The 25097-nt window shown below is 43.6% G+C and overlaps 1 protein-coding gene across 4 annotated transcripts in view; it reads left to right on the top strand.

Annotated features, from left to right (window-relative positions):
- SEMA5A (semaphorin 5A) overlaps positions 1–25097 on the top strand; it is a 421628-nt gene that overhangs the window by 333093 nt on the left and 63438 nt on the right. For all 4 annotated transcript variants that reach the window (XM_074329094.2, XM_074329093.2, XM_074329090.2 and 1 more), the window contains 2 exons: positions 2698–2905; positions 17245–17362. In XM_074329094.2, coding sequence (XP_074185195.1) covers positions 2698–2905; positions 17245–17362 — 326 coding nt within the window. The remainder of the gene's footprint in view (positions 1–2697; positions 2906–17244; positions 17363–25097) is intronic.

Below are 25097 nucleotides of genomic sequence, written 5' to 3'. Positions count from 1 at the left end.
AACCCAGATTTCAAAGGTGAGAGAGGAGCTGGAGGTTATGAGGGTTCAGGCCAGGTGCAGCCCGTGGATAACTCAGTACTGGTCCCAGGTTGGCACCTCATGCAGAGGGTCCAAGGCAGGAGAGGGGCGTGGTCACAGACTCAGTGAGGAGAGTAGAGGGAGTATTCTGGGGACATCCAGGTGAGAGAGGTGTTCTACTAAGGTGACTGTGGGCACAGAGCGAGAATAACGTGCAGGCTGAGGAAGAGAAGGCTTCCAGGAAACAGAGCTTCCTACACGGCTGTGGGGGAGGTGAACTCCAGATGTGCTGGCCCTGGTGCCAAGGGGCAGGGAGCTGCAGGAGGCTGCCCATGTGACCAGATGCTTCAAGCGTGAAGGACCCAGCTGAGGCATAGGTGGCAAGTCTACAAGGAGTACCCTTCTCTGAAATGCCAAGCCCTGCAGCGTTGTTGGAACCCAGTCAGCTGGAAAAGCAGATGCAGATGTGCAGGAAACATGCTGAAAAGTTATGATCAATGATAGTTATTTCTTTTGAATCAAATTATTAAAGATCTTTCAAAACGTGGGGCTTTCATCTGCAATTGCTTAAGAATTTGAAACGCCTGTGAGCCTATTGACATTCGAACTATTATTTGGGCAGGTTCCTCACAGAACAATCCATCAAAAAGAAATAATCAACAGCAAGGAGTCTTTGTTACACTGTTGAGTAGGATTTAGTTCTGTAACCATGGTTCCCATGCAAATAGTGTAACAATAGACAGGCAGTGAAGATTCTCCAGCTGGGCTCCCATCTCCTTTGTCACCGCTCCACCCCCACCCTGCACAGCTATAAAACGTTTCACCCCAGGAGTCTCTTACTTAAGCTCTCATAGGAGCCTTTGTGGGTGGCGGTGGCCCTTTTCTATCCTCTGGCACAGACAATGTCTCTTGCTGTCCTAATGTCCCAAAGGGCAGCCAAAAGCTCTGGGCCTGTCCCTCCTTCTGAAGTGACAGTCTGTCACCTCCATCTGCTGGTGAGGACCTCCTCTTAGGGTATCGTGGCTGAGACATCTGCGCTAAAGTCACCTTCCCCGAAACGTCCATCTTGTGACCCGTCATTACGTTGGTGCCGTGGGTTTATTGATGCACTGTGCCAGGCAGGCAGAGCCGGAAACCTCTGAAGTTGAATTTCCCACCAGCTGGGAACTGGGGTCTCCAAGTTAAAATAAAGTTGACTTACACAGTAAACTCAGACAACTTTTCTTGCACACGTAAGTCTATGAAATGTGCGTTTGTTAAAATGTCTGCTGCCCTGATCCCAGGCTGCTCCCCCCTCTCTCGTGCTCCCACACAGGGCCAGGTACCAGGTTTTTAAACATTGCACCATCAGCACAATTCTGTTTATGCTTGAACTTTCTCAAAAGTAACATGTTTAACCAGCTAGCTTAAAATAAAAGTAAGCAATGGTTTACTAATACTGCATACATGATTACACAGTCAGTTCATGATAAATACATGTTCACTGGAGATGTTTCAGATATATACATATATTTAATAAATTGAGGATAATATGTGTCTGTATATGTATCTTTAAATGTCTTCAGACTCTAAGGACTTTCACAGAAACAGAAAACTGAAAAGAAGTTTCTGTCCAGAGTCTTCTGAGATTAATGGTTGATGGGCGGCCAGACAGCCAAAGGTTCATAATTTACTTGTGGCTTTAGATAACACTTCACCCTCATTTTCTGTGTTTGCAGAATGAGAGCTAGAATGTTGGGAACTCAGGACCCCCATTGGTTTTATTCAGTCAGTACCTTTGGGATGATTTGTGTAATTGATGATGGCTCTGAGAGGTGTCTCTCAGGCTGGGTTTCAGGCCCTGGATGTGTGGGCTGCCAGCAAGGGCCTTGCCACAGCACACAGGGACAGCAGACCTTCAAATCTGTGTCTGACCCATGGCATAGACCGTGCCAGGCCCCTCCCTGGCTGAAAGGACCCTTCTTTCGTGCCCTCACAGCCAATCTGGGACGTCTACCTGGTTCAGGAGACACTCATGCTCGGGCAGTGCTTCTCGCCAAGGTTATAAAAAGTGAGCAGAAACACGCAGTAAGCAGAAAACCTGGAGATGGGAGGAGAGCAGGTCAGGAATGGATGTTTACATGAAAGAAGAATTTGGGGAGTTGAAACCAAGGAAAGCATCCCCAGGCAGAACATCAGAGAGAAGGAAGAAGGAGGTGATCTAGACAGGGGAGGAAGAGAGACCAAGGAGGATGTATTTCCCGGGCAGGAAGGAAAGAGTGCAGCGTCTTGGCCTGGGGTCTGCCCTGCTGGGGCGGCAGTGTCAGCCCCTGTCTCTGACACTAGGAACCCCAGACTTTCTCTTGTGAGTTCCTCTCACCGGATGTAACCCACGGGAAGGTGCAAAGCTGCTCCTTTGAGCCACAGGAAGCTCAGCTGAGCTCTGGCCTCCAGACTTGCAGCAGGACGAGGCATAGTGGTTCCCTTCCGACTGCACCTTAGCTCCGCTGATAGCTCTGAACAGGACTGGCTCCTGGGCCCACATCCAGCTCTGCCAATTGAATCGGTTTGGGGTGGGGTCCAGGCGTTGGCATTTGTAAAAGGTCCTCAGAAGATTCTCTCTGCAGCCAGGCTGGAGAACCATGGGTGCCTTGTGACTCCCTCTGACCTTGTTTCTCTCCTTTCCCACTGCCTTTGCAGATTACGGCACCATTAAGAAAGTGCGGGCGCCGCTGACTGAGACCTCAGGCAGCTGTTTGCTGGAAGAGGTGGAGCTCTTCCCCGAGAGGCGGGGGGAGCCCATCAGGAGCCTGCAGATTCTTCACAGCCAGAGCGTCCTGTTCGTGGGCCTGCGGGAACACGTGGCCAAGATCCTGCTGAAGAGGTGCCATTTCCACCGCACGCGCAGGTAGGGCTGTTCCGGGATCCGTCCTGGGCACTGGTGCCCCTGATAGATATGCCACCAGAGAGTGGGCACAGGAGCTGGAAGTCACTGAGGTTAGGTGACAGCAGGACCGTGGTGGTGTGAGTCCCGCATCCCAGGATGCGGAGTTTTGATGCAAACTGATTTCCTGTGATGAGAATAACCCACTAGTATCCATAGAGAAGGAGCCATGTTATAAACTCTGTGAGCAGCTGTCGGGGTTATAGGAAATTAGTGCATTGTGACGCTCAGTGATAACACTGACAGTTGGTGTTCCTGTGTTAATCTGGCAAATGAGTTTTGTTCATTTGTGTGGTGTGTGTGTGTGTGTCTGTGCATAAATTTGGATAGAGATCAGACAGAGAATGACATGAAGGGTGCGTAACCTTAGCACAAAGCTAAGCCCCCCACAAGAAGCAACGGGGCACCCCGTTTCTGGGCAGTCCTCGCGGTCCTGTCCTGGATCATGCAGGCCACAGGAGGAGGAAAAGGGAAGGGGATTCTTGCAGACACGAGGGAAGCCGAGTGCCATCACTCCTGTTCTCACCACCCACGCTAGTCTGCGCCTCTGCCCTGGGGTGTCGACTATTGACCATAACGGTGTTTGAAGCTCAGTTTGGCAAAACACAGGCCCAGGTGCTTGGGAAACTGACAGGTCCTGTATACGCCACACACATTAATATTGGGGTATTGCATACTCGTACATGACCTGGTCCCCGAAGATTGCCCCTGGGGAGTGCACAATCTCCTATGTTCTTGGGTGTCGGTGCTCTTACTGATTCCATTCCCCAGTGCAGTGCATCAGTGCAGATTCAGTGTAGAAATGGATGCTTGGATATATTGCCCACAAACACCGTACACAGATGACTGTTTCTCAGACAACGCGGCCCGAAGGCTCTAGCTTTGGGCTCTGAGGCTGAGAGTCACATTACAGACTGGCGTGTGCTGTTTCTTACGCTGGAAACAGAAGTGTTGGAACCTCATTTTCTCATCTGACACATGTGAGTTGCAGTGAGATCAAATGGACTAATGTGTACAATTTAAAGGACTCTGTAAAGTGGGTAATCTTATGCCGAAGGAGTTTTGTGGATAATAAAAATTATTGCAATATCCCTTTCTGGATGATTCTAGAAAATGAAGTCTATACTATCAGGCCTCCTTTGCTATCAGTGTGTTAGGAAGTAACATTAGGGACCCCCAGCTAATAAATGCTATTGTGAGCATTTATACCAAATAGTGATATTTATGAACAACTATCTTTTACAGAGTAGCTCCTTTTAGCCTAACTTTAACCAATGGCTGCTTAAAATTTGTCCATATTTGTGTTCCCTGCAGGCCTAACTTAGGGCAGGAATCATTCTGCCCAGTGGGTGCCAGGGAGGCTTGGGGTCTTGCCAACAGGCCCATCACAATTGAGAATGCAGTTAGAAGGGCACCAGTCTTATAATTCCAGCCCAGTGAGCTTCAAGTTCAAACAGTGACTGCTCTGGGGTGTGACACAGGCTAACGTGCAGGAAGACACAGGTACATGTCAGGTGCGTTAGTGACAGAAGCAGTGTTGGTGGCTTGCCGAGCATGAGGCCATCCATCCTTCCATGGTGCTTTCCTTCCCTAAACCGGGGTTACAGGAGCTCAGCAACTTGGAGGTTAGGAAGCTAAGTTTTGCATCAGATCAGAGAAGCCAAGTGTCATCGTACCCGCTCTTGCCTCTTCTACAGCTGCACGTCAAGCGCGGTCATGGATCCACAGGAGCCTGCTGCCATCGGGGCAGCAGCAGAGAGGAGCTCACAGTCCCTTCTTTCTGTCAGGGAGAAGAAGGCCCCTTGTCTGTCCGCATCAGGCTCCTGCAGGGAGAAGATTTGACAGTTACACCCAGAGCTGAATCTCCCTGCTGTTTACTTGCTCACTCGCTCAGAGGGAAGCAGCGACAGATTATAACTTCACTGTAAACGGCTAGATGGTGGCTTCTGTGTGGTGTGCCGACACTCAGCTGGGGTAGTGGTATTTTACCTTTAAATATTCCAGTTGAGAAAAGAAATTCTAAAGATTTAACTCAAGAGTTTCACTGGATTCTTTCTGATATGTTTCTCTACCATCCTCTTTATACGGAAAGACAGAAAAACCACGCTAGTTAAATTTAACTGGAGAAAATAATCCATTTTTAAGAAACAAATATCTACATGACCAGATTTTTTTTTTTTGATGAATTATGGGGAAACATAGCATATTTTTTTCTTTGACAAATATGATTTTAGCTTTTCAGAAATATGCCTAAAGAAGTACAATGAATAGAAACAGAATAACAATTAAGTAACAAGTGGATACTAATGTCTTTGTTAAATATACTTTTTGTACTAGAATGTAAGTAATTTTATTTGTTTCTAGTAAATCAGTTTTATGAATGAATTGAAGTGTTTAAGAAGAGAAATAGAACTTAACTAAGTTACCTGTCTCTTTCCAAGTCATATTCACGTTTGTCATTTTTTTAAATGTTTTTCGAAGGCAACATACAATGTTTATAAGTGATAATAACTGAGACCAGTTCACAGGTTTCTTTTATGTGTCTGGCAGTGCGCTAGATTCTATCACCACTTAGTCTCATACCCTGAGAGGAAAGTCGCGCATCTTCTCCGTTTTGCAAATGGTGGCTTAGACTTTTGGTGACCTGGCCAAGTCCACATAGTTCACAAGTGACATGAAGCCCAGGTTCCGAGCTGGGACTTTCTGCCAGCAAGGCCCAGGGTTTATCTGGTTCTCTGTGCTGCCCCTGGTACAGTGAGGATGTCATGTTCATGGTCCAATGAGGACGTCATGCTCATGGTCAGATTTTACAGGGACGACCTGTTGGATGGCGCTTTGCGTGTGTGTTACTGAGAGCCTGACCTGGTTAGAACCAGCACAGGCTGAACGCAAGTCTCCTGGCAGCCAGTCGAGGCTTCTTCCCATTAGTTTCTTCTTGACTGTGCTAGACCCAGCTGGCCAGAAGGAGCTCTTCGAGAATGAGTCTGCATTCTGCACTTGTTCTAGATTCAGGAGCCTCAGAGGAGGCTGAAACCCCGCATGCCCGCCCCGTCTGTGCTACGAGCGCCTTGTAACGTGGAACAAACAAGCAGCATGATGCTTTAACCCCACACAGCTGTCCTCAGAAAGTTATTTTGAGAGAACATTGTAAACATACAGTTTAGTCAAGTTTGACCTCAAAAATAGTAAAAGTTTTCATTTTAGCTTTTTTTTTTTTTTTTTTTTCAAAACCACTTAATAAAGAGCATGGGGAATTATGTAAACAATCCAGCTCATCGTTATGGGTGGCTCCCTCTGGGGGTGTGGAGAGCGAGAGGAACTTTTCCTTCTCTTGTGTCCCCTTGTACTCGAGGACTTATTTACACATATATGTACTAGTTTCATAAAGTGATTTAACATTTACTGAATTTAGAGGAACCTGGGTATCAGGACAGGCCTGGATATGGGTACAACATATGACAATGGGAGGTATGTAACCTGATGCCACCCTGTGGGCACCCCCCCATCTGCACCTGGTGCACATTTGGGGTTCCTCCATAGTAGCATGAGGTCTTTAAAGTGGGAAAAATCTTCCTGGGGATACACAGGATGGAGCGGCTAAGGACCTCTGCCTGGATCCCCGCCTGGTGGAAATACCAAGGTCAACTCACAACCTGTACTTGCAGGAAAATGGCCTCTGGCAGGGAGCTGGAAGAGTCCCCCTTTCCCTGCCTCAGGAAGGAAAGAATGGTCACAGGACTTGGGCTGTAATAGTCATGTCCAAAAATCAGACTGTATTCCCTCTCCTGTCTGCCTGGGGAAATACTGCAGACTTCCAACTGGTCTGACAGGCTGCAGCTCCTAGAATTTACGGAAAGGCGGAGTGTTGGTGGGAGTGCTTTTGATATAGACTCTTAAGTCATTTTAAGGATTGTGCATTAATTAGATCAGTGGGTGGGTAAACTGTCTCTGTAAAGAACCAGGCAGAAGACATGTGGACCTCATGGGCGGGATGGCTTGGGCTGCGACCACACAGCTGTCCTCGTAGCCTGGAAGCAGCCGCGGATCAGAAGGGCCAGGCGTGCCTGTGTGCCGGTCAGGCGCGTAGAATCATTGCACCAAACAGCACACGTCACTTTTGGATCCAGACAGTTTATTACTTTCATAGATAACAAAAGCAGGAGCAGAAGAGGTGTCAGCTACCCGTGGGCCTTTTCCCGCAGGACAACACCAAAAGAAAAGGGGCCAGGTGACAATGCAGCATGAGAACCAGTGTGCCAGGTTGCTGAGGAGCCAACTGGTGCTGCAGCTTAGGGCCACAGCCTGCAGCTGTCCCCCGGTGGGGCAGGCGGGGCTGAAACGCTTGTACCCAGAGGCAACGCAAAGTCTCATGACAGCCTCCCTGGAACAGAGGCAGGTGGCAGGGAAGCAGCCTTGCACACACAGCTCCTCATCTTACCCCATGTGCCGGGATCCAGGAGGATCCCAGGGCATTCTGCCAAAACTTAGGTCAGCTGTGGTTAAGCCTTGTCCTATGCAGGGACATGAAAAGCCACCAGAGTGCCAGGGCACAGCATTCCCGTACACTGTGTTTCAGTAAAACTTCAGGTGGGAGGTTGTCACTTGCTGACTCCTAAATGAGAATATCATCATCTATGCCTTTTGAATGAATGCATGTGTCTTAAGACATGCTATACATTGATTTATAAAATTAGGGGTTATGTTACATAAATTAATTATGAAATTACCTAAATTAACTCATGCCCTAATATTTTCTGAATAGCATGGTATTTTCTACCCTTCAGACACTTAACTCATAAAGTCTTTATTTTTTTATTTGACACCCACCACAGTTATGATAAACCTGTCAGATTGTAGAGTGAGCATTGTATAGATGAGGGATGGATCTGAATCAGAGAGAGAGTATCCAAAGACCCATCCCTTATGGAACAGAAATGAATTCTGCCTACTGCATGCCGGGGCAGGCTCAATCAGTCTCCAGGGACAGAGCTCAGGAAGGCGGGCCACTGTCTGCCTTTCCAGTTTCATTGCTGCCTCCTACATGTGCCTGGCCTCAGACAGGCCACGTAAATATTTACCAAATTAATATGTGGAGAGTCTGCCTCTTCCCTCTCTGCTATTTTGCTTTAAAACCTAAAAAGAAAACCTAAATTCTTGTGAAACAGTTAAACTCTCTTTACAGAGAAGTGTAGTGATATAAAGCATTAGCCAAAGGATTGAAAACCCTTGGGTCTTAGCTGTTTGTTTTGTTTTATTTTTTTCTTTATATATAAACTAATTGGGGAGAAAAGCACAGCTGAGAACTGGAAGAATCATAGCCTACATATAAAACAGAAGAACATGCCTTTTACATTTTGCTTTCTAAAACTGGAGGGAAAGAGGAAACCAGTGAAGAAAAGAGGAGGGCTCTATTTGTGAATGGTGTCATTCACAGTGTCATTTAGTTAAAGAAATCAACACCGCATTCAGAAAATTAGTATGGAAATTAGGGCATTTGTTCCTCGAAAGGACAAAGTTTTCAAAGGTGGAGCTAATTAGTTGGCACCTTTATCAATTAAGTGTTCTCTGAAGACAGCATCTATCTGATGAGAGAAAGACACAACTTACAGGGAGACATTGTAGGATCCCCACCAGGCCCCACACCAGGACAACTCTGGCCATTCGATAGTGAACCACATAAATAATCAGAAAGCCACTTTGACAAGTACCCAGTTTGCAAACTAAATATTCTCTCTTCGAAGGAATTTAATATTTTCCACATCTCAGTGTCTTGAGTCTTTGTTTGTGTTGGCTTCAGCGTAGTCTCTAAAGACTGTGCATTTTCCTTAGTTAATTCATTCCTAGTACATTTATTGAGCTTCACATATGCCAAGCGCCAAGACAGGCCCTGAGTGGAAGATGACGGATGAGGCAGTGCTGGCCCTGTCTTCATGGGGCTCAGAATCTAATGAGAAATTCTGGCATAAATAAAAATCTCCTGAATATCTATTGTGGATTCGAGCCAAAGAGGCTTAGAGTTGCCTTAGACTTTGTCTGCAAATCGATTTGTCATTTCAGCCCGATCCTGGACCACAGTAGGACCTAAGCCCCCAACCTCACATCCCTGTCCACTTACTTATTAAGTTATAGCTGAACCACAACCAGTGTTCCCGTGTTAAGTTTCCAACAGTAAGGTAATTAATCACCAAGTTGTGATATCCTTATTCAATGGATTATTCACCCAGTGGGTTATTCTGAAGCCATCAGACGATGGCTATGTACGTATGTGTGGCATGATAGCCACTGAAAAAAAGGAAGCTATTCTGTGTATGTCATCATTGCAACTATTTAAAAAAATAGAGGGGGGCAAAGACGAAGTACATTCACCAACATGCTAATGACGAATGACTGTGAAGAGCACATTGTAAGAGGGGGCTCAAGGGGGGCTGGGGCTGGAACATGGTATCTCCCAGCAAAGTCACAAGGTAACACCCCCAGGTCCTGGACAGAGTGGACACGGAACAGACAAAATGTGCAGAAGGCGAAACATGAATATGCATGAACCTGACTAGGAACTTAAGAAACAGAAGTCATTTTCCGTAACAATCAGGGAGAAATGGTGTCGTGGAGCCTGAAGCTGATACCATTTGGAAGGGGTTCTCACTAAGGACAACAATAGGAAATTATAAATACACAATGACCAGGGCCCATTGTACAGCCTCAAAGGGCCTCGTGAAAGAAAGAACTGAAAATTTCAGGGAGTAAAAGCTTCTTGAACTCCATGGTAAGTCCACCTTTGGTGGTGATATAAACATAGTTTGATTGATGTAGACAATGAAAGCAAAGAAAATACATACATGAGTGCCGCCTTGTAGAGATGCCGTCGGATGCCCCTGCCTTTTCCAGGGCCCAATTTCTTCCCCTACAAACACGGTATGAGTACGTTTTTTTCTTTTCTTCTTTTGCCAAATATTTTCATGTAACAGTGTTATTGTTACAATGGAGAATCCTTTTCTAAGAACAAGAAAGTGCACTAAAGACATTCCATAGGTCAAACCCAGTAGTATAGGTGTTAGCTTTCCTTAGCTATTACATTAGCCAGCCAGCAGTTTGGGGTTCAGTTTTTTGTTCAGTTTCCCAAAAGAGCGTGTTTCTGTTCCCTAAGTGGCCATCTTGGTTCCAAACAGTCAATCAGATAAAGTTTGAAAATCAATATAATTACCACCCTTTTGTAATTCAGTGGAGAAACACAACCATGGAGCCCACAACACAAGGCTTCATTATTTAATGTCTATTCGTCAGGCCTCCCGCTGTTGAGTTCCCAAATTTAAAACTATGTGAAGAACTCCACGGGAAAGCTTGGGCGGCAGCCATCGTCAGCCCCAGTTCCTTGCACTGAGTTATCCTGAACAGTAGTACTTGGATTTTATACACGGAGCTTCCCCTAAGATTTTATTTGCAGCATAGTTCAATGAATTAATAAGTCTAAGGGAAATAACCATTGCCACGTGTCTGCAAAATAGCTTGCCTATGGAAACATCATGAGCTTTGGGTTCACCTGGATCCTGGATTAGCCTTTTGCTGGGTGTGTGGTTATGAGCAAGGTATTCAGTACGTTACTGGGGACAAAATGACAGAGACTAAGTAGTGGGTCTGGCACTTAATAAGAATTCAGTGCAAGATGGCCCCTTTCCTTTCCTGCCTGCATGTTATAGTCAGTTCATGTAGGTCCTACTCGGCCAGCATAACTAGTGAATGGTCATTATTTATTTAGTCTCGACAGTCTTTTGGAGGCATGGTTTCAGAATTTTCCTTTGTTCTACTTGGAACTCAAATTCAAACACAAAAGAAATAGAAAAATAAAGGAAAAGAAATCAAAATGCTCTTGTATGTGTGCTTTGCCTTCTTTACCCAGATGAATTTCATACTTGAAAGCAAACTGGCCTGATAAGAAATTGCTTTTCTGCCTTTAAACAGCTTCACTTTGTCTGAGAGGTACAGAACCCATCGGGCTGTTTCCACTCCTGCATTAAATTGACTTAATTTAACTGACCAGAGTTTAACTGACTCTGGTCTGTGTGGGCAAGTGCATTTTCTGGCAGTTTGTGAGATTCTACCATGACCACATTCTCTGTGCAGTTGAGTGATCTCAACATGACCCCATCCAATGGGCAGGAGCGTGTCTCAGTGGATATTCAGTAACCTCCTGTCTCTAGTAAGCATGTATCTATCTATCTGCACAGAGATTCAGGCACTGATGGAGGTGGGGCAGGGCCAGGTGTGAGATCCAAGAGCGCACCTTTGCTGCCGTCACCAGGTTGGGGAGGCATTAGAGACCCCCAGCTCAAGGTAGACACCACCCATGCCATAAGTGTGCTGCTGAGATGGGTGGCGGTTCTTCCCTTGGGATGGTCTGTGCTGGTACCAGGGTCGCTGGGCCTCTCAGCCTTATCTACTCAGTCACGGGCCAATTGTTAAGTTGGGTGAATTAGAAGGAGTCAGAATAGTATAAATTTGTTCTCTGGACATACTGTCCTTTAAGTTTCTGTGTAAAAATTAAGACATATTACTTGACATCTTGTGTAGCCTTCAGCTATAACTGTTGACACTTCAAACTCTGCTGTGAATTCTGATCCTTCCCATTAAATCTTTCACAGAAGGGTTTCCCATGAAGAAACATGAGATGGACAAAGACATAATTGTGTCTTTACTTTTTCCTTGGTTGGTGGGGAGAGTAGACTTTGGAGATACCTGCAATTACCTGTACGTTATAGAACAGAGAACATAGACCACCCAAAGTGTGAGCTTTTCTCTCAAGGACGTGGCCCATGATTCTTTTCTTTCCCTCTCGGGCACGTGACACAGCCTTTCCTGGTCATCACTCCAACGTCCCTGAGCTGCGAAGGGCTCCTGTTGGGCACTGATGCTCTCTATGCCCCTTTGTCCTGGTTTTGGTCCCTGCACGCAAAACTGGCCGTAGCCGAGGCTGCCTTCCTTGGAGAGCTTCATCCTGGGGGCAGACGTGGCCTTTCCAGGAAGACTATGTTTGTTCTAGAGAAAAGTTCAGGATGATTGAAGCCCGTGGGAAGGTCAAGATAAACAATCCCAGATTCTGTGCGTGATGCGTCGGTGAAGCAGGACCATCAAATAAATACTGATACTTGACATCTGCTTTGCACAGTATTTGGAGGAGCTTTAAAGTCTGCATCACTTACAAGGAAACCCTAAGTCTTAACAGGGCTTGAGGGCTCAGCGGTTCTTCTCCTCAAGCTTCAACCAAAGCCTGGCCTCCATTTATTCGGTTCTTCATACTGAGTTCTCTCCCCCGTGAGCACCTTCCCCATGCTGTTCTCGCTGACAGAATGTTCTCATTTTCTGATATACAGCCAATGGCTGGCTTCTAATCATCTCATTGGTCCTAGTTTAAATGCCACGCCCCATATATTCCCTGACTTCAGATCCGCCCATCTAAATGGCGATTCCCCCTTTTGGCTTATCCTTGGCAACCAGCTATTTGGCTATTTATTGGTGTAATTGCCTGATGTGTCTTCCCTTTTCTAAAAGGAAAGTTCTTTGGGTTCAGTGACTGTGTCTGTTTTGTTCACTCCAGTACATCCACCACCTTCAGAGTCTGCTTCATTCATGACAAATGCTTTTAAATGTGTGCTGAGTGAATTGATGATGGAAACACTTTAACGTCCCGTGCTAAATGAATGCATTTTGTTAATATGGCAAAAATTCTTAATATCAAAAATGAACTGGTATAATGACAATTACTGTGACAGAAACAAGCCACATAAAGTTATCCACACTTAGACAATGTAATATGCGAGGGATCGTATTCGGTAATTAGCTCCCAATTTCCAGAAATACGGTGAAAATATTTTAATGAATATACCTATTTTTCCCATTACTCAAATTAGCAAATAGCATAAAGGCCAACTTTAAAATGTCAAGGAAGAGTTTAGACCAATATTCATGTCATATTCCCGTAAAGAGGGAAGTAGTTTATCCTGCTTCTAGAATGAAGGTCTGCCTCTAAATGTGCATTTAGGTCGACAGCATACTCAGAATAAATGTGTTTTCAAATTTAACCTTCAGATTCTGACCAATATATTTTCTAAATTAAGATATTTTCAAATATCAGGGCAATATGTCAAGTGAGAATAGCCTAAGGTTATTAACAAAAATAAGGGGAAAACTATTTTAAAAGGTTCATCATACAAAGAAAAACATTTTCCAAGTGGAATAAAGAATAGCCATTTCATGGTGGCTGCGTTACCAGGAAGTCTGTGATTTTACACATGGTCTCTTTAAAAAAAGCACCTTCCAAAAATAATAAGTTATGATGACTTGTTTTCCTTAAAGTATGATTTAGAATAAAGGTAAAGCTCATCAGAATTTTGCCTGTGGTATGAAATATTTTAAGTGTGGAAAACATATTTATATATAAATGGTATTTTTAATGAATGGGCATTTGTGTTTGTAGAGAAGTTTTAATATTTTAAGGGGTAAGTGGAATGTTAAGACCTGCAGAACCATCAGCATTATCAGGAGAAAGATGTTTTTACAAGCAGCTTTTCATTTAAAAGGGCTTAAAATATCCCATGTAACCCTGTGGCATTGTTTGAGTTCAGGTTGCTTTGCAAGGGGAAGCCTAGGGCAGAGGTAGTGAATTGGAGGAATTTTCCCCTTTTTGCAATTTTAATTTAGTCTAATGTTGCTTTAATAAGAACCATGAACAGGAATTCAGGCCTTTTGAATAATTTCTCTACATGTAGCTTTGCCCTGTTGCCCACCAACGTGAAAATGGGATCAGACACAGAGAATTGTTGTGTGTGCTGTATACTGTGACATTCAGTCAATCAAGCGTCAGTTAGACTGGGACCCTGGGTCAGAACTGGCTGTCACAGCCCGGTGAGGTGGCAGCAGCAGGCAGACGGGTTCTTGGCTCTCACCCTTCGCCCAGAAGATCTGTCACAGTTGAAGGAAGCTTCCTCTGGGTATCTTCCTACAGAGCAACGTCTGCACAGGTAAAGTTACTCAGGAGACTTACCTGACTCTGGGCTTAGTCACATCATGTGAAATTTTAGGTCATAGACATAAAACTGTTCACTTTCCCTGGTCTCACACCGTTATTAGTTTGTTCTCACCCTTCTTATCCTCTGAAGGAAAAAAACAAAAAAAAAAAGTTGTTACTCAATCAGTATGTTTCTTAAAATGGCAAGTTCTTAAAATTGAAAAAAATTTGGCACATGTTTCATATACAGGAGAAATTCCATTCAATGCAACTGATCCCTGGAATGACTTTTTATTTAAAAGAGTAAATTGTTAGAAATGATATTCCCAAACCTCAGGAACAAGAGATTTTGCAAAGATGACGCTCACACTCTCTGGTATAAACTTGTGTTTCAAAAAGGTGTTATCTGAATTTGATAGAAAATGGGAGAGGAAACCAAACACAGCTTCCTTGTTCTTACTTCTAAGCTGTGAATCGGTATTGGTGTGAAGTTGGAGAAATTTTGATTAAAAGTATATATTTTTTGTTTCTTTGTTTATAATATTTTGGAGGGGAGGAAAGGAGAGTTACTAAAATATATATCAGATGGATCAAAGATAAGGAGACAGATGAAATGATACTGTGGAACAATCAGAAGGAATCGTGGGTAAATGTTTTTATGATTTTGAAGTATAGAAACTTTCAAAATATGGCGCAAAATCCAGATGCTATGAAGAAAAAAGATTCATAAACTTTACACAGAAAATTTTTAAATATTTGTATCTCAAGAAAAAAATAGGAAAAGTAGTTGAAATGTATTGACAGATTGACCTTTTTAACACAGACATTTTTGCTTCTCCTAAGCACATAAAAAGTACTGAAACCAATGACCCAATTAAAAAGAAACAAAAGCAGGACCTGGTTATAAATAGGTGTCTACAAAAATACAAATACAAATAATAAGTACATGAACATTCTAAATCTTAATCTCACAACCAGACAAAACAGATGACTAGAAAATTGTTTTCCATCTATCAAAAAAGGCTGGTTTTTTTTAAAACAGCAGTACGTACAGCATGAAACAGGGAGAGAAGAAAGAGGCACCGCTCATACTGTCGATTGGTACAAAATTATTAATACCCATAACTTTGAACTCATCCATAGAAGTTTGTCATGTGGAATTATGTACAAAGATGTGCATTCCAGCCATACGTTCAAGGATTTAAATAAATGTTGGTTCATCAAGGTAACAGAATACTATACAGGTATAAGGAATAAGGTAGAGCTGTATTTACTGATGAGAAGTGTCATGATACATAATTATGTGTAAAAAGCAAAACATGAGGTTGTGTGTACAGTCCCTTTACATGTATTAATGCAATTGCACATGTAAACAACATATATATATAAAGATTGATCCACACATGCATACTTGTATAGAGTCAATATCTCCAAAATATTTAGGCGTGAACAGTGCCGACTTCTGGGATATAAAGACTTTTACTTTACCCTCATTTGATTTATTTTTATTTTTTATTTTTGCATGAAAGTATATGTGTGTTAAAGTAATTAAACTAGAAGCTATTGGGCTGAGGTGACTCTAATGCCTCGGTAGCCTGCTAAGCAAACCAAAATCTAAGCCAGAGTCAATGCTTTAAAATCCTGGCAAATGAAACAACTGATGGCAAACAGCCAATAAGGCAACTGCTTAAGCCACCGCCCATCACATCACTTCTTTGCTTTGCTCCCATGTCTTCCATAAAGTTCCTCCCTTAGCTCCTGTCTGGAACCTCCTAACCACTTTGGATTTGGCACTGACTTTCAAATTGATACATGCCAAATCAAATTTGAAAATTTGAACGTGCCTCAGTTTACCTTGTAACATGTGCAGGGTCACTTACCAAAAGTTCTAATGATGTCATGGGGATAGGTCATTGTGTCGCACCCCTTCCCACCTCAGCCTAGTCCTGCTACGAGAAGCACCAATGTTAACCTTGTCTGTTCATTTTGAACTTTTGGGGTTAATAAGTAATAATTACATAGTAACTTAATCAATAATTTTATACCTCTGTTGTTTGATTTATTGTCTTTAGACATATCTTCCCCATCTGTAGGACTTTGGCTTTCCCTGCTTTGGTTTCTTCATTTTAAAAGGGGAATAAATGTAGTAGCTAATTAACATACTATATATTTATATTACTTTTTATATTTATATTCACATTATTCTAGGAGGTTTAAATGAGCTAATAGAGGTCAAGTTCTTAGAAGAGTGCTTTGTGCGTGGTTAACATACTTGACGTGTTAATCAGCATTATTTAATATGATTATTACTTATCCTACCTCGCTGGCCCCATGTTTGATTAATTGGTAACTATAGCATAGTCTCCCTCCCAAGTCTAAGACGACGTTAGCACATCCACGCTGCTCTCACCTGTTTCCTCACATCTATTTCCTGCATATCTGACCTCCTGGCCTCTCAGAGAGAGAATCCCCAGGTGTCCTATGCCCTGCTTGCCTGTGGGGTGATCGGCCGTATCATTTTGGCTCTAGCACTGTCACCCCTGTCTGCTTCCTCCCTCCCCACATCTACCTTCTATTGTATTTATGACAGGGACCAAAATCTTCACCTAATAATGCCCAGGTGGTATATGGACTCCATACTGAGACAAAGCTATAATAAAATATCCACTATCCGCAGTATTTCTGATATAATATGTGGAATGTTGTAGATACAGCTATATTAAACTACCATTAAATTGAAAAATGTAATACATTTTTAAGCTGCGGTGTTCAAAAGGAAGGCTTCCTTATTTTATGAAATTTGAACTCACCGTGTTGTAGGATTTTGGGTGTATTTGCTTGTCCTTCAGCCAATTTCATAAATATTGTGTCTTTGTTTTTTCATCAATAAAGTGAAAATAATACCTGCCTCATTAGAGTTTTTTGGGTGTCTAAATGATACAATAATTTGATCTATCACAGGAGGTGTTCAACAAATATTTGTTATTAAATAGTTGATGATAGTGATGGTGGTGGTATTTTTGAGCCTTGTAAAATTCTGACTTTAGCTCTGTTGGTGACACCGAAAGGCTCATGTTGGTACAGGTAGTCATTTGGTCATCTGCCCTCTATCTTAAAAAAAAAACTGTAGCTATTTCAATGCCAATTAATCATTTACTTTTAAATGGATATTTACCAATGTGGGCAGATAGCTACTTTCTCCCATCTTCAGACTGAAAGTTTATTATAACCAGTTCCCATGTTGACTCAGAAGGGCCAGTAGGTGAAGCTGCCTCTCGGTTGACCCTTTGGTATGTGTTTCCAGCGCCTGCATTGGGGCCCAGGACCCTTACTGTGGCTGGGACGTGGTGATGAAGAAATGCACGAGCCTGGAGGAGAGCCTGAGCATGACGCAATGGGAGCAGACCATCTCCACCTGTCCTGTAAGTGTCCGCGTTCTCAGTCGTCTGAACAGTCTGTGCACAGGGACCCCGCTGACCTACGGGCCTAACCCACACTGCAATGGTGTCCACACAGTTTCATCTTACACCCTTTCCTGTACAGAGTCTGTGCTCTCTTACTCATTCAGCATTTAGCCTGCCGGAGAGCCACACAGGACACTGGCATAAGCTTTTTGTCTGTTTTGAAGGAAGTTTCTTAGGAGAACACAGTGCTGGTTTGAAAATGGGATGTACTGTCTCTGTTTTATTCTTGGATTTTTCTCTCCAGAGTTTGGTACAGACTCTTTTACCCTTGGTAGCTTTAATAAAATAGGAATGTCCCCACCCATCAGTTTCCCTTGGGAGCCTTAAATCCAGAAGCTGAGATAAGTGGAGCTTTTAAAGGACTGAACTAAAGGATATTACTGCCATTGAGCCTCATGGGGGACAGTCTTGGAGATCCTTCTCAGGGTCATGGCAAGGTCTGGGAGAAACGGCCTGGTGTACATTCCCACAGTGAATTCTGCAGAAGGAAGAAAAACTCGCTCGCATTTAGAGTCACACTCTGAATCCAAGAAAACGGATCCCATGTGTTCCTTTGCCAATTTGTTTGTTTAGGTCCTCACTTACCAAGACCAGCTTCTCTTTTATTCCCTTTGCCTTTAGAACCTTTAGTCCACTAACCTCACATTCCTTTTTCTGTTCTCAGAGAATCTGAGCAAAGCTATTAACTCCTACACACTTGCAAATGTATTAAGCCACCTTGCTGCCACATAATTTCGGATCCCCTGCCTGTCAGCTCTGTGCGAGACAGGGATGAGGGGAAGCGGCACACTCCCATACTTGAGATCCTTGTGGTTTCTCAGATCTAGAAATGCCCGAGGCACGGGACCCTGCTAGTTCCATGACTAAATCCTGTGTTCGTGAAGACTGTGCTTCCATTTGTAAGTGGGAAAATCAGGAAGTGACAAGAGGAAGGCCAGGCCTATTACAACCAATGTCCTTCCCCAAAACGACCCCAGGTTGAAACCATTCACTGCAGAGGTGAACATATAACCCCATCCAGGCGCAGGGCCGGGAAAGCTTTGCAAGGTCATTAGCTGCTTATCCTCGGGGTCGTTGAGCTTCAGATCTCGGATTTGGGAAGCCGACTTTCCTTGAAATCAATTTGAAACACGCCGGTGTTTAAGTTTCTTCTCATTCTGAACACCACTCTAAAAGGTGTCACCTTAAATTCTTTGCAGCTGGAGAAAACGTGCAATCTCTGAACAGTAGCCCAATGTACGGGCCACACTTTAGGAGTATTAGCGCTTCTTGTAGCTGTTTGACCTTGCATTTTTAGTGGTAAAAAGGGCAGAAGAATCCAGTAGCAGTTCTTCTTCTGTAATAAGGCCACTGATCTAGGGCCATGGTTGTTTTAGTGAGTATCTGAGACATACTTAATTATGTTATGGGAAATGCATGCTTACCCCTCATCCACTTGGTTTGTAACAAACTTATGCCTAGTATATTTCCACAGTCAAAAAATGGAGATGATCAGAAGTGACCAGAGGGGGTTACTAAAGTTGCCACTGCTGCTGAGAGGACCGTTTCTGTTAGAAACTCACGAAGGTCGGAGAGCAGTGTGAAGCGGGCCTTGTGCTGGAGCTGTCCCCCCGCCATCTCTGCTTTAAAAGTATGGCTGAGAGGTGGTCTCTGGTTCACTGTTTGTGAGACACACATAACCAGGTCTTCTTTTTCTTCTGGTACTTTTATGATTTCATTATATAAAACCATCCCTATCCTCTAACCCTGTGTTATGTGTCATATCTCCAGGTACACTTTAATGAATTAACAATATGGAAAGCACCCGACAACCGAGAATTATGTCACTTTAATCCAAAGAGGAAATAAAACCATATTTTTCTGATATATGTAGGCTGCCTTGTAGAAAATGGAAAATCCCATCTTACTCAACTGCTCTTTTAATTATTATCCTTTTCTAAAAATGTCTTAGAAAGAAATGAACTAGATGAAAATTATTAGCATTTATGTAGAGTAGTCTTAACGTAGAGAGGTATTTTTAAACGCTTTTCAAAATGTAATTTGCTTCTGCGCTTTTTTTCAATTTTTGACTGAAATGGAAGAAAGGCTTAATTTTATTGGCCAAATCTTCTGTATTTCATCATTTCTGATATGCCATGTTCATGATATATACTACTGTTTTACAAGGAGAAAATGTTGTCACGGATTGCAAGATGACAACATAGGATTGCATAAACCTTATAATCAGCTAAATACATTTATTTTGTAATATACATATGTTTATCCAACAGAAATTAAGCTTTAGAAGCTGAGGGATTTTTGAATGAGACCAAAGTGTCTTATATCCAATGTAAAAGCCCAGTTCAGTAATGACAATTGGTCCTCTTAGGAGGAGCTCAGTAAGGTTAGAGGGGTGTTGAGGGTGCTGAGGGTGATATCAGATTCTCTGTGGGAACCTACCTTGTAAATCTCCCCGAACCCTGGACAAATGATGTAGTAGAACTGTGTTCCCCGAAGTGAGTGGTCCAGTCAAACCACACGCAGAGGCTTAGATCCTCTGTTTTCAAGAGTTTAAGTTGGTGACAGGACCACCCAGAACCTTCCCAGACACTTAGCAAGACCTATTTGAAAGGGCCCTGTTTAAAAATATGTATGATTCCTGTGTCCAGGAGGCAGAGCAGTGGTTGACATAGTGATTAATGTTTTGGTTGTTTCTATAGATGTAATTGAAAGCATTGTTCTCAGGTTAAGAGATGTGAAATGCTCGAGCAAGTTCTAAATCGACATATGCCAATCTAGTGGTTCGGATTATATAATATCTGCCCCATATAACTTCTCACATTGCTTAACGAGGCTCCCATAGTCTTAAGGATCTGCCTGGGCTTTATTTATGCATGAATACCATCCACATCCTTTGCAGGTACACGGTTCCCAGCATACCGTATTGTATGATGAGTCCCTGTTCCAAAATATATCATGCCATAACTAGCAAAATACATAGACCAAAGAAGTACATAAGGTTCTTGCAATAACAAGATTTTTCCTAGGCTGTTGTGAAGTTGGCATCTTTAGAGTGAAAGGGGTATCTGGCAGTGGCTGAGCCCAGAAATCTCCCTTTAGATGGTGACACCATAGACCCGAGCCTAAAGGGTTTCCACAAAGTTCTATAGCTATATGGGGAAAGAAACCAGGATTTAGATCCAGTACATTAGCATTAATCTAAAGACAGCGTCATTTCCAGCTGTCAACATCTCCCCAAAGCAGCGGCTGATACATATGTGGACCCAACGGTGTGACCCAGTGGTAACTCTGCCAACTATGCTCAGAGAGCAAGCGAGATGTGCTTTCTGGATTCTGTAATGATATCCACTACATATTTTTTTTAACAAATCAAGCACAGTTATTGGCCCCACATGTTTCCTGTTGATTTGCACAGAGCTTTAAATATAGGCCTGCGATTCTGAAATAATCATGGCATTGACTCCGTGTTTACTATGTCTTGATTCTCACACTAAATAGTTTACATACATTACCTTCTATAAGGACTGTTGCATAAGACTTGATAAAAAAAGAAATCTACTGTAAAGTAGGAAAAAAGGAACTAAGGTCAATTGTGTGTCTACACCATGTGCTCAATGCTGCACTAGGCAGTTTTCAGTGGATTATCTCATTCAATACTCGCGATGGCCCCCAAAGATGGATATCGTGGCTTCCAGTTTATAAATAAAAGAACGAGGACTCAGGCAATAAATAAAGATCGCCTCTATTCACCTGTCCTTTCAGAGGCCATGCAGCACTCCAGCTGTTTTCTTCAAAGGGGCTATGTTTCCTTTGCATAACTCATTTATGGAGATAGACTTAGGAATGATATCAAATTGATGTTATAACACAAGGCAAGCCTTGTCAAGGAGCATATCCAGTATCCTGTTTTGTTACAACCTGTGACAAAAGATACATGAAACTTTGAAAATAAAGGCAGATCTTTTAACTTCTGAACATCATCCAAATAGAAACGTAAGACTTCGATGTAGTCGTAAGAGAGTGATGGCTGCAGTTCAGTGGGGACCTAAAGATAGGCTCCGGGGACCCCTGTATTCATCAGGGGCATCTGCATCCTTGGGAATGGATGCATTGAATGGGGATGAACCGAAACGGGGTTGTGGATTATGCTTAACAGAAGATGGAGCTTCCTTAGCTAGCTCTTGGACGTGCGTTATTTCCCAGGGGAGGGGAGCTTTGGTGTTACAGAATTGGGGGTGAAAGTACATGAAACTCATTTCCATAATACTTTCACCAAAGGAGGACCTAAGAACTGCTTTACAGAATGAACTGGCTGAGATCACAGGCTCTGGACTCAGCTTGTTTAGAATGATCTTGAGTCTTTTACAACCAGCGTAGCTTTGAGCAAATTGAGCCTCATCTGAGCCCGTTTTGCTCTCTGTAAAATGGGATGTAGGCAGTAGGGATGTTGGGAAGATTCAAGGAGTTAATCTGTGCACAGTGTCTGGCACTAGCTACCTAGGGTATATGGTTTGCTATGGCTTCATACTTAATATTGAATAAGAAAAATCACATGCCCCAAATAGAAAGTTGCTTGGCAGAAACCCAGAAGATAGCACAACTATAGAAAATGCATTCCAGATAGCTTCATTTCTGAGGTCTGTTCAAGGAAAGCTAAGAAAATTGAAACCTATTTACTCATATGGAAAAGTAAAGCAGAAGAACCTACCCCATTATTCATGGTTCTATTTCTGAGGCGGAAATATAATATACTCAGGGTCAAAATGAGTGTGTCATCAAGTGCAATGCAGAGAGCCCTCGCCCAGCTGCCCATGTTATTTTCTGAACACTAGAAGTTCTTCTTGCTCCAAAATTTAATAGAACCAACAGCAATGTCCCTGAGTTGAAAATACTGCCCCTCAAAGTCTGCAGACACCCCACCCTTGGGCTCAAAATGAAGTCCACATCCTTACCTTGTGGAATCCCAGCATTGTGTACCCTCACTAGTGATTAGCACAGTACAGTTCCTTTCCTTCCTGGTGTTTTTATTACCATAACGTTCTTTTTTTTTTTTTTTTTTTTTTTTTTTTTTTTTTTTTTTTACCTTATTTATTTTTTTTACCTTATTTCTCTCCATTCTTTCATGAACAACCACTTAGTTCAAATCCTTCTTCTCTTTCCCGCTGTCACTCCAACCAGTTTATCTGTTGCCCATCCATATATTTGGAAAGAGAACATTTATAGCATCTCTGTGCCTAAAACCCCCTTGCCTTAGGCCAGGGCCTAACAGGGGGGTAGGAAGATGACTCGTGCAGTGATTTTTACCTGGAGGCGACCCCAGGGACATTTAGCAATGTCTGGACTAATTCTGGTTGTCACATCCTGGGGCGGTGGGCTATGGGCAGCTAGAGGGTGGAGGCCAGGCATGACAGTTACCATCCGACAATGCACAGGGCATCCCCACAACAAAGAATTATCCAGCCCAAACGTCGGTAGTTCTGAGATTGAGAAACCCTCGTCTCCTGGAAAGGAATAGGCAGACCAGCATTTCCAAGCACATCTTCCAAATCACTAGCTGTGCAATCTTTGGCGATTTTATAAAAATTTCCTTAAATCGTAGTTTTCTTTTTCTCTAAAACTAGAACATAAAGATTTTGTCCAATAGGGCTGCACTTACCTAACAGAAACTGAATTTCCTATGAATAGAGCCTTAGAAATGACTGTCTTTACCCTTCCATGATAGGGAGTCCACAGTCTCAGACCTGATTCTGCCCCAGTTCAGGGAGGTGCTGGGTGAGTAGGTGTCTTATTTCGGACTTCCTCCTGTTGCCCCCAGGAGCAGGATGCGTTACATCCTAACATAACAGAATCCAAAGCAGGAAGAAAGAGACGGCGCAGAGAGTATCTTTCTTTTATCTGAAGGAAAATAATGTCTAGAAGCCTCTTGCAGTCTCTCCTTGAGTCTTATTGGGCAGAATCAGGACACATGACCATCCTAAGACCCAGCACTGGCCTGGTGCATGGGGTGGCCATGACTGGCTGTGACCAGTCGGGATTTGTCCCCTGGCCTGGGCATGTCCTATTTAAGGGTGTGGCTCATGGTGCCAATGCAGCCCTGGCATGGATGCCTGCTCCCCCGGGAGTGGTGAGGACTCACTCCCTTGATGAATGAATGCAAAGCCCCTTCATTCAAAGTATTTCCTCATCAAAGCCTTCCATGCTGGCTGGGGCTATTGCCCTTGGCCCTTTGGGCTACAAAAACTGAGACTCTCAGGTTCCCTGCAGGGCAGATTCATTTTCAGGGAGGAAATGCATTGGAATAGGAACCTCAGAGTTGTCAGGAATCAGGGCTGTGACTCCAGCTCCCCCTCTCACGTCTGCCTGTCTGTCTGCCTATTTCTCTGTCACGCTGGAGGTGTCTCCTTGTCCCTTCCAGATACTCATTGCTTTCCTATCACCTTACTGATAAATTCAGCTGGCTCAGCTGAGAGTTTGACTCATGACCTTGCAGTTCCCTTTCCACAAGTCACTGACTTATTTTTTCCATTTGTCAATTTCTATACTTCCATTATAAAATGTCTTCTTTGAACAGTCTGAATGATTTCTGTTTCTATCCTCATTCATTTGTCACCATCGCATTCTGTTTTCTTCTGGCTCCACAAATCCTCATTTTCCTAGATTCAGATTTTCTCATGACTTCTAAAGAGATCCTGTAATCCTTTGTAGTTCCGATGAGGAAACAGAGGCCAAAGGATCTTTGCGAGAATCTTCTTTGACCCCAATCCTCTATTCTGTCCCCAAGTAACCTGTCCTTTCAAAAGCCCTAATCAATATCAGGGGGATTACTAAACTGCAAAAATCACAGCAGCATCCCTGATCTGTTACCCCTCACACCCTCACAGAGGAAGCGGCAAGTGGGAGGGCCAATGTCTCGCAGAGCCTCTCAGGGTAGGGACGTGGGTGGGTCTGCCGGTCAGTCCCCATTCCCCGTCCCCACCCACTGTCTGCACCATGTCCAGATTTTTTCCTTGTTTTCTTGGGATCAGTCAGTGGGAGGCATGGGCAGGAGGAGGGAGGCTGGGGTGTTTCTTCCTTGCCTTCCTTCGGCCCGGCTGCAGCTCCGCCCTGGGCTTCACACCCCTGTGACAGCCCCGGTCAGGTAGCTCCTCTCCAAGCTCTGACCGACATGCAGCCCTGAGCCTGTCTTCCCCTCTTCCCAACAGGCCTAGCGTAGTCTCAGCTCCCTGTGTCCTCGGCACCTGGTGGCTTCAGCATCCCCTGATGCGTCCCTTACCCAGCCCACACTTCTGCCCAGATGGCCTCCACTGCATTCTCTTCAAAATTGTGTGAACTGTGGCTTCTGTTTCCCGCCAGGGTCAGCCGAGATGCAACTACTTAAGACATAACTTCATCTCCGGGACCCCCCCTCTGTCATGAAGCTATGCTATTGTAAGCTTTGTAACTTGTGGGGCTCATTTTCCCTGACACTCCAGTAACATTCCAGAGGCTTCTGGCTCTTTCTAGACTTTGTTGGAGTCCAGTCCACAGACAAGCAGGCCTGTAGAGAAAGAGGAAGTTTTTTTTCATGTAAACTATTAGGGTCAACATTATGTGTTAAACTACATGGATATTGATATTCTCAGTAAATATATAATTTCGGTTTTTTTTGTGTGTGTGTTTTTTTTTTCTAATGTTACTTTCTTTTAAAAATCCA

Source organism: Rhinolophus sinicus, chromosome 3 (assembly GCF_057876585.1).
Source record: "Rhinolophus sinicus isolate RSI-liver-muscle chromosome 3, RSI-T2T, whole genome shotgun sequence".
Lineage (NCBI taxonomy): Eukaryota > Metazoa > Chordata > Mammalia > Chiroptera > Rhinolophidae > Rhinolophus > Rhinolophus sinicus.
The sequence above is the reverse complement of the archived record's forward strand: the minus strand, read 5'-3'. Positions and strand labels throughout refer to the sequence as shown.